This window comes from Nicotiana tomentosiformis, chromosome 6 (genome assembly GCF_000390325.3).
Source record: "Nicotiana tomentosiformis chromosome 6, ASM39032v3, whole genome shotgun sequence".
Taxonomy (NCBI): Eukaryota; Viridiplantae; Streptophyta; class Magnoliopsida; order Solanales; family Solanaceae; genus Nicotiana; species Nicotiana tomentosiformis.
The window spans coordinates 132,201,270-132,212,041 of NC_090817.1; the positions used below are offsets into that span (position 1 = coordinate 132,201,270).

A 10,772-nucleotide genomic window follows, 5' to 3' on the forward strand; every position below is an offset into this window, starting at 1 on the left:
AAAAAATTAATTCATTCTTGATATTAAAAAATTAAATAATATGAACCACAAAAAAATGATCAAAAAATTAATTAAACTGGACCTGAAAAAGTAATCTACTTATGTGTTAAATCACTTAAAATTCAATTTACATAGAGTTTGAGTTCTAAGGGACGATATAAAATATTTATACCAATAAAAGTCCTTAAATATACTTGCAGTATACCATATTTAATAAACATGAATAATAACCTATCATAACAGGTTAAATTTTATTATTTGTGTAATTATATATACCGATATTATAAAGTTTTTAAATTATAGTAACTTTTTATAATATTATTTTTTATTATTTAATGTTTGTGATATAAAGTTTTTCATCAATATTTCTCTTATAAATGATTTTTTTTATCATCAATGCACATAACTCGTACGTTATAAATAAATATCCTGATAAATATCTATTAAAAACAGTTGACGGCTAGAGAAAAACAAGTGACCTGTCAAAATTGATCAAATTACACGGAGTGTGTAAAAGAGATCAATCTTACAATTTTTTCCAAAGTGCAATTTTGAAGGCAAAAACTCAGGATTTTTGTTCTAGAAAAAGAGGCACAAGGTTTTCATGATCTTCAATTGACTATTTTTCTGGTTTTCTTCAACTCCACTAGGTGTGAACTAGTGTACAGATCTAATTCGAGTATTTATAGTAGTATAATATTTGCATAGAGCATAAAGATCCGTTCCAGTCCTTAAATCTAGGATATACTATTAAAAAGGTACTGCTCCCCTCGTTCTCTTACCATTCAGCTCTGCTTTTTGTGCACTTTCTTATATAAATAAAAAACTTTCTTGGATCAATCTCCTCATTCCTTTACTCTCCTTACAAGCGAGATTGGATCATATTCTCACTTCTTTTCTTGACCGACGCTTCGATTTAACATTCGTGGGTGTAAGTAAGATTTCAGATCTCTTTATTCTCTTAACATTCTGTTCTTTTACTTGTTTTTTTCTGACTTCAGTTTTCGCAAAGCTTTTATCTTTGTCAACTTCTGGTTTGTGTTCAGGTAATTTGGGATCCGGGCATAGTTGAATGTTTTGTGTGAGTTCAACTTTGTTTTGCTTTTTTGAGTAAAGAGATTTCATATAGTTGACCCCCACTAATTTAAGAATTGAGACATATTTGATCGATTGGCTTGTATGTTTCATTTTTCTGTTGCTTTTTGAGTAAAGAACTTGTCTTTTAGTACCCTTTTGTGGGTTTAGTGTGATAATGTGTTCTGTATTGTGTGGAGACATATTTGATTGATTGGCTTGTGTTCAACTTTGTGTTGCTTTTTGAGTAAAGACTTTGTATTTTGCTAACTGTTGTGGGTTTTGTGTTATGATGTGAACTGTGTTATGGAGTGGTATAATGTGGGGTTTTGATCTTTGAATAAGCAGGTGAAAAATGGCTCAGATTCTGCTCCATGGAACTCTCCATGTCACGATCTACGAGGTCGATAATCTGCAAAAAGAGGGAGGTGGCCACTTCTTCAGCAAGGTATACATATGATCTCTCTGTTCTTAATCAACTTGAATCGCAAGGCCATCTTATTCAATTTCAATTTTGTTTCCCTTATTTGTTGCCTAGATTGAGTGCGAGGTATGAAAGATTGGATCAGTTCCAAAATTAGTACTTTTCTGGCTAACACTCTTAAACAGTGTTATTAAAAGCCATAGCCATCCCGATGCAAAACAATGGGTTGGATAAATATCAACATTATTGTAAATTGGATGCTAAAATTAGTATTTTAATTGTGATTTGGTTGTTGTAGCATTAAGTTAGTATATGTCTGGTAATTTTTATATTTGTCATAACATGTGTGCTTCAGTTCTCACTTTTCGCTTCAAGCCCCACGAACCTTGTCTCTTTACATTGCTCTTAGACCCCTCGTGCAATGAGCTTAATTGAGCTGATTATAAGTTATGGCTATACCATGAAGCTTACAAAGAGTGTAACTTTTCCTAGCTGCTAAGTTATAGTGAAATTTTTACACTAGTTCTGGACTTTTACACCTAACTTAAGCCTTTTCTTAGAACACCATAAAGCCGTAATGGATTATGAGGCACAGTCAGTTGGATCATATAAAGGAGTCCATGATTCACATATATGGTTAAGTTAATTTTAGCATTTTGGCGACTTCCTGAGGTTAAATAGCCTTGTAGAAGGTAATTATTGGTTACATCTATCTGCTAAAAAGGATTTTATTGATTCTCTACTTCTCTTTCAAGTATCATCATGTGGAGTGTATAATTTGTGATGAATCTAATTCTTTAAATTCCTCAAAGTCAATAGCACACAAACATAGGCTTGTGGAATATGAGCAGGCATAGTTTCATGATACAGAATTAGAGACAGGATATGGAAAAACATACGGTTAAAGCTGCTGGAGAAATTTATCCATGCCCTATCTTCTTCAGAAAAACCTTTACCCAGTAATACACATAATGTATTTCTTGTGCTAATTGGTTCCCTTCGTCCATCCTCTCTCCTCTCTTTATTCTATAATATGATGAATATAGAGATATGAGCTTTATGAAAGTACTTAATCTCAATCATTCTTCTGGTTGGCAAAGTAAAGCTGTTGTAAAAGGGTCCATCTCAGTGTTATCAAAGGCGCGCTTAAGCCCTGAAGCGAGGCTCAAAACATGTTGAACGCTTCGCTTAGTGGACGCTTCAGTATTGTCATCAAGGTTCTAAGGCATAATTTTCCTTGCCAATGGGCGTAATCCTAAAGTAGCGACACTAAACATTTGATATTTCACTTTGTCGTAAATTTTCTTCAGTTTCTTTGCCCATATATTTGGCAATCATGCTTATAGATATTAGTCTTGAACATTACATACATATTTGTAACCCTCAGAGGTTGGCCTGGTGGCAATTGACTTGAGCCTTGGGGTTTGCTCCCTTTCAAGGTCTCAAGTTCGAAACCCACTGGGTGCAAACAATTTCTGAGGGCCATCGGACTGGGTAAAAACCTGAATTAACCGTGGTGCACTTGCGGGAAACTCCTTGCCGAGGGCCTGTGCACCCCCGAGATTAGTTGGTGCTCAAAGAGACTTGGACACCCGGTGCAAATCAAAAAAAATTACATACATATTTGTAGTTTTTCTCCATTTGCGTCTTTCTTCATTAAATCCCACGCTTTATTTGCGCTTTGCCCGTAAAGCCCCAACAGACCTTAGAGCTTTTTTGCGCTTTTCGCTTTTGATAATACTGCTGCCATCCGGAGATTATATGTTTGTATTGCGGATAAAACCTGCGATTTAAGTAGGAGCAGGACACTCTAGTTCAATGTTATAGTCCAGCATTTTGGGCACCTGATATTTTCAGCTAAAAATATGTTCTGAATCTTTTTCGTTAACATCAAATGATCTTTGGTGATATAAATCTCTGTAATCCTCTGACTGTAGAGTATATGATTTGTATGCATTATCAATAAAACATAGCCAGCTTTCTCTTTTAATGTAGTTTGATGTTTAAGAGCTTTACTACCCATTTTTCTTGATATAAAGATTTATCGGAATTCTAATCCTGATTTGGCTAGAATAGAGTCCTTCCTGAGGAAATGATTGCCTCTTTTATGACAAATTTTGAATCCTCATTGCAGATAAAGGAACATGTTGAGGAGACAATTGGTTTTGGAAAAGGAACTCCTGCAATTTATGCTACAGTTGATTTGGAAAAGGCTAGGGTTGGAAGAACCAGAAAGATAAAAAATGAACCAAACAATCCAAGGTGGTATGAGTCTTTTCACATTTACTGTGCACATATGGCTTCAAATGTTATATTCACTGTCAAAGATGACAATCCCATTGGTGCAACCTTAATTGGAAGAGCTTATGTACCAGTTGAAGAACTTTTGGAAGGGGAAGAGATTGATAAATGGGTTGAGATACTGGATAGAGAAATGAATCCTATAGCAGAAGGTTCCAAAATCCACGTGAAGCTACAGTTTTTTGATGTCAGTCGAGATCCTAACTGGGAACGTGGCATTAGAAGTTCTAAATATCCTGGTGTCCCTTACACTTTCTTTGCACAGAGAACAGGATGTCGGGTTTCCTTGTATCAAGATGCGCATGTGCCAGACAATTTTATTCCTAAAATCCCTCTCTCTGGGGGGAAGTATTATGAGCCCCACAGATGTTGGGAAGATATCTTTGATGCTATTATTAATGCAAAGCACTTGATATATATTACTGGCTGGTCAGTGTATACTGAAATAACCTTGGTGAGGGACTCGAGGAGGCAAAAGCCCGGAGGTGACATTACACTTGGGGAGCTGCTCAAGAAGAAGGCAAGTGAAGGTGTTAAAGTTCTTATGCTTGTTTGGGATGATAGGACGTCCGTGGGTTTGCTGAAGAAGGACGGTTTGATGGCCACTCATGACCAAGAAACTGAACAGTTCTTTCAAGGTACCGAGGTGAACTGTGTCCTCTGCCCTAGGAATCCTGATGACGGCGGAAGCATTGTTCAAAGTTTACAAATTGGGACCATGTTTACGCATCACCAGAAAATCGTGGTAGTGGACAGTGAGCTTCCCAGCGGAGAGTCGGAAAAGAGAAGGATTCTAAGCTTTGTGGGTGGTATTGATCTTTGCGATGGGAGATATGATACACCTTTCCATTCACTTTTTAGGACATTGGACACTGCACACCATGATGATTTCCACCAACCTAATTTTCCTGATGGAGCAATTACCAAAGGTGGACCAAGGGAGCCCTGGCATGACATTCACTCTCGGCTTGAAGGCCCAATTGCTTGGGATGTTCTGTTTAATTTTGAACAGAGGTGGAGAAAGCAGGGTGGAAAGGATGTTCTTGTCAACTTCAGAGAGCTTGATGATATTATAATTCCCCCATCTCCGGTGATGCACCTTGATGATTCTGAAACATGGAATGTTCAGTTATTCAGATCTATTGACGAGGGAGCTGCTTTTGGCTTTCCTGAGACGCCTGAAGATGCAGCAAAAGCTGGTCTTGTCAGTGGGAAGGATAACATAATTGATAGAAGCATCCAAGATGCTTATATTCATGCTATTCGTCGAGCAAAGAATTTTATTTACATTGAAAACCAGTATTTTCTTGGAAGCAGTTATGACTGGCAGAGTGATGATATCAAGGTAGAGGACATAGGTGCTTTGCATGTCATTCCAAAGGAACTTGCTTTGAAGATTGTCAGTAAGATTGAAGCTGGGGAAAGGTTTACTGTTTATGTTGTGGTCCCAATGTGGCCAGAAGGAATCCCCGAGAGCGCTTCAGTACAAGCAATATTAGATTGGCAGAGGAGAACGATGGAGATGATGTATAAGCACATTGTTCAGGCCTTGAATGCTAAAGGAATAGAGGAGGATCCCAGGAATTATTTGACATTTTTCTGCATTGGTAACCGGGAGGTGAAGAAGAGTGGAGAATATGAACCTTCTGAGACCCCAGAGCCTGATTCTGACTACATACGAGCTCAGGAGGCTCGACGCTTCATGATCTATGTCCATTCCAAGATGATGATTGGTGAGTAATGGTTTGCAATTTTAGTTCTATCTTATTATTTGAAAATAATAGTACTAACTTTATTTCTGAACAGTTGATGATGAGTACATCATAGTTGGATCGGCCAACATAAACCAGAGATCGATGGATGGTGCTAGAGATTCTGAAATAGCCATGGGAGCGTACCAGCCTCATCATTTGGCTACAAGGGAACCAGCTAGGGGTCAAATTCATGGTTTCAGAATGGCATTGTGGTACGAGCACCTTGGTATGCTCGATGAAACCTTTCTACATCCAGAAAGTGAGGAATGTGTGAGCAAGGTGAATCGGATGGCTGATAAATACTGGGATTTGTATTCAAGTGAGAGCCTAGAAAGAGATCTGCCTGGTCACTTGCTTCGCTACCCCATTGGAGTGGCCAGTGAAGGGGATGTTACGGAGCTACCAGGAGCTGAGCATTTCCCCGACACCAAGGCCCGTGTTCTTGGTACTAAATCTGACTACCTTCCTCCTATCCTCACTACATAGGTGGATTATTCACGTGTTGCCTTGTTATGCGAAGTGAGGTAACAAGCTCATACAATTACTTCAGAGCCACGGTTTGTTGTGGAATAATACATAATAGTTGTTTTTTAAGATTTTTGTTGGGCATTTTGTTGGACAGTGCACTTGAGTTTGTATGAGATTTCTTTATGTTGACTGGTCTTTTATTGTAGTTCACTCTTAACATTTAACGTTCGAGTTTTGGAATGTTCAAGGAAGTCGATTCGCTATTTTCGAGAACTAGCCCTGTAATGCTTTCCTCCTTGAGTTTTTATCCCAGCTCCATTTGTGTTGCATCATTTTTACAGAAAAATTTCATGCACAAATCTATCATTTGTTGAATTTGGTTCTTGTGTTTTCATTGAAAATGAAAGAATGAGCTGTTTTGCTTCTCCTATCTTTGCACATTAAATGGTTTTGAAATAATTATAATTTCTTCAAAATCAGCAATTAAACGGGAAGTGAAACATCAACTTAAGAAAGCGATAGGCGAATGAGAATAGCACTAGGAAACGACATGTTTGTAGTTGTCATTAGCGCACCTGTGCCCTAATGAGTGATATTTTGTCGACAATTTTGAAATCGATAGCAGCAAAGTTGGTTAATGAAAAATCAATTGGAGGAGAAAGAGTTGGTCAAAGTGGGAATTTGAAATGAGTGATTGGGATGTGGGAACAAAATGGTGGGGTGGCCTTTTAACGTTGTTGTTTTCATATTGGATGGTTCACAACTATCATTGTTGCTATCAATCCACTACTTTGGTTTATCTTTTGGATATTTGGTCAGGATTCACATTTCCCCTTCTAGAATGCCTAATCCAATAAATCATGACGTCTTCGCTTCGTTCGTCCACCTACTCCCATCTAATTTGATTTTTTTTTGGTGTGTGTGTGTGGGGGGGGGGGGGGGGGGGGGGATTTACTATTTGACTGGCTTTACAGTTTACATAAGGATTAAAAACTTAAATAGAGATTCAGCGTTTCTAAATAATTAACACTTGTATATATTGATATTGTAAAAGTTCAAAAAAAATTACAATGTTATGAAATATAGCTAAAGTAACAATATAAAATAAGAAAAAACAAGCTAAGAGATATAAAGAGAGGGGAGAGATTTTTATTTCTTCTTCAATTGTGTGTATTTTCCTATCTATTACAAGGCATTTATATAGGCATAAAAAATGAAGAAAAATATGTCATTGAATATGTTATTAATCGTAGAAATATGTCATTGAATATATCATTAAGCATTTGAGAAGATCATGGAGGAAGAGTAGACATCCACCATAATTTGATTTTTCTTATAATACTCCTCCTTGGATGTTCATAGATAATGTGCTTCGTTAAAATCTTATTAGGAAAAAACCCTATGGGAAAAATATCCTAGTGAAGGAAAAAGAGTACACATGTTTAGAAATATGCCTTTTAGTTGCCTCGTTAAAAACCTTGCAAGGAAAACCCAGTGGGACAAAATCTTGTAAGGGAAAAATAGTACAACACGTATTAACTCCACATGATGAGAGCATCAATTCACATCCGTGAGCCTTCGCATCCAAATTTTATACACTAATTTCTTGAAGGTTGACGTCGGTAGAGATTTGGTGAACAAATCAGCCATATTATCACTTGAACATATCTGTTGTACATTGATATCATCATTCTTTTGAAGATCATGTGTGAAAAATAACTTTGGTGAAATGCGCTTTGTCTTATCCCCTTTTATGAATCCTCCCTTCAATTGGGCTATGCATGTTGCATTGTCTTCATACAAAATTGTGGGTAGTTTGTGTCACGAACCAAAATCTATTAAAGGTCGTGATGGCGCCGGACACCGCTGTCAGGCAAGCCAGCCATAAATACTCAATTTGGTTCTCGTTTTAATATTTTGAAATCATATTTTTTCTTCCATTAGACAGTAGAAGATGAAATTTACAAAGTAAATGATAATATTTTAAATAAATTTCAATACAAAATAACTCATAGTCACCCCAAGACCCGGTGTTACAAGTGCGTGAGTATCAACTAGGAATGTAAAATAAAATACAGCATCTGTCCGGAATACAAATTTGGACATGAGAAATATAAATACTCTGAAAGAGACTCTGCCGGTTGCGGGTCGTAATGCGGAATGCAGCTCATGTAAGTCCCCGTATGCATACACGCCTCTGCTCTCATGAGGCCACTAGTCACATATGTACCTGCACAAAAATGTGCAACAAGTGTAGCATGAGTATGTAAGCAACGTGTACCTAGTAAGTATCTAGCCTAACCCCAGAGAAGTAGTGACGAGGGATCGACATCGACACTCACTAGTGGTCCAACAACATAAGGTACAGTAAAGAGGTAGCAAATATGAGGCAGAGTAAGTAAGTGAAATAGACAAATATAGATCACGTGGTACAAATCCCTCTCTTTACGAGGAACTCAAGCTCTTCAATAGAAATTTCCTCCTTAACCGGAGCATATATATAGGTATAGTGAAACTCATCAAGTGGCTACCATAATTCAAATCCGGAATTTACAGATACACTGGCTTCTTGCTAAGGTCTTACGCATGATTTCATGGGAATGTGATATAGTAAATGCCGAGGCGTACGACCCGATCCAACATAATAATAAAACTGTGCACTGCCGAGGATCGAACGGCCCGAACCATATAATAAATCAATTAACCCGCCGAGGCGAACAACCCCTCCCATGAGAGTGTGGTATATAAATCCTGCCAAGGCGAATGGCCCGATCCCATAAGAAGTGAAATACAAATTCATGCCGAGATGAACGACCCGATCCCATTAGAATAAGAAGCTTTGACGGGTCCTTGACCCCACTCACGAATAAACGTGTGAGTTGTAATTTCTTTAACAAAAACCTTTCAATGAAGTGTGTGTGTGTGTGTGTGTGTGTGTGTGTGTGTATATATATATATATATATATATATATATATATATATAAAATATGCCGTAGGAGGAGTAAAGTTACTCGGTGACTAATCGTGAAGTATCTATAATAGCAAGTCTATTCTCAAGTAGTAATATAAAATAGAGGAATTTAATAGGCGAGAGACTGCTCAAATAATACAGCTATAGCATGATGTAAACCTAAGCCTACCCGGACAATAACATGAATGTAGTTACGTACGGGTTCTCATCACCTTGCGCGTACGTAGCCTCCACAACAAGTAGCATACATCCATATACAATACCTAGGGGTAATTTCCCCCTCATAGAGTTAGACAGGAGACTTACCTCACTCCGAAGTTCCATAACCGGCTCCAACGCCGCTCTAACACCTCAAACCGATGACCGCCGATCCAAAGCTAGTCAAATAAGATGCAACCCAATCAAAATATACTCTAATACTTATAATTAATCAATTTATAACTATTTTCAACTCCGCCCGAAAATTTTCAAAGATAAACACTACCCATAGCATTACGAACCAAAATATATAATTTGTTCTCAATTTCATACCCAAATTCGTGGTCAAATCCAAAAGTATAATTTTTAGGTTTTCTAACAAAATCCCAAATTTTTACAAATTTTCATGTATAAATCCATATACAACTCATGTATTTAACTCACAATATGCGGGAATTACTTATCTCATAATAGATGATGAAATCTCCTCTTCAAAAGCTCCAAAAATAGCCCAACCAAATGAAATATGAAGGAAATTGGGCCAAATCCCGTCTTTAAAATGACACTGCCTGGCACTGCCCTTCTTCGCGATCGCGAAAACACCCACGCGATCGCGAAGGCCAAAAGCCATCCGCCCAGAAAACCTTCTTCGCGGCCGCATTCCACACGATGCGTTCGCGAAGTCTTCCTCCCTCACTGCTTCGCGATCGCACACCCGGCCTCGCGTTCGCGTAGACCAAACAGCCTCAGGCCCAGATCCTCACTTCCTTCTACGCGTTCGCGACTGCCCAATCGCGTTCACGTAGGTCCATCAAGCCCTTCACCGCGTTTGCGTCTCCCCCATCGCGATCGCGATGGGAAAAATCAACAGCCCCCAAAAGTTCCTCTTCGCGAATGCGGGACTCCCTTCGCGTTCGCGAAGAAGGAAACCAGATACCAGCAACAGCAGTCCAAAACATCCCGGATTGATCTGAAACCACCTCGAAATGCACCTGAGGCCCTCAGGACCCCGTCCAACCACACCAACCAGTCCCATAACACAACGCAAACTTGCTTGAGGCCTCAAATCACATCAAACAATGCTAAAAACACGAATCACCCTCCAATTCAAACTTAGTGAACTTTGAAACTTCAACTTCTACAATCGATGCCGAAACCTATCAAATCATGCCTGATTGACCTCAAATTTTGTGCACAAGTTATAATTGACATTACGGACGTACTCCAACTTCTGGAATTGGAATCTGACCCCGATATCAAAAAGTTCACTTCCAGTCAAACTTCTCAAAACCCTTCAAAGTTTCAACTTTCGCCAAAAGACCCCGAAATGACCTACGGACCTCCAAATCCACATCCGGACGCGCTGCCAATACCAGAATTACCATATATAGCTATTCCCAGACTCAGAAATCACAAACGAATATCGATGGCATTGAAATGCACTCCAACCCAAATTCATGAAATCCTTTCAAAATGCCAACTTCCACAATAGGCGTTGAAACATTCCCGAGTCATCCAAAATCCAATCCGTACATACGTCTAAGTCCAAAATCATCATACAAACCTGTTGGAACCTTCAAAT

General features: G+C 38.4%; 1 protein-coding gene across 6 annotated transcripts; it reads left to right on the forward strand.

Annotated features, from left to right (window-relative positions):
- Positions 1-462: 462 nt before the first annotated feature.
- Positions 463-6,294, forward strand: LOC104116520 (phospholipase D alpha 1). 6 transcript variants are annotated; one of them, XM_009627397.4, is made up of 4 exons: positions 463-650; positions 1,423-1,522; positions 3,633-5,532; positions 5,606-6,294. In XM_009627397.4, the coding sequence occupies exons 2-4, from the start codon at positions 1,430-1,432 to the stop codon at positions 6,037-6,039; spliced, it is 2,427 nt and encodes an 808-aa protein (XP_009625692.1). In that variant the 5' UTR covers positions 463-650; positions 1,423-1,429; the 3' UTR covers positions 6,040-6,294. The 6 variants fall into 6 exon arrangements, with proteins under 6 accessions (XP_009625692.1, XP_070033931.1, XP_009625691.1 ...); XM_070177830.1 differs by having other exon boundaries at positions 469-598; XM_009627396.4 differs by having other exon boundaries at positions 495-758.
- The last annotated feature ends 4,478 nt before the right edge of the window (positions 6,295-10,772 follow it).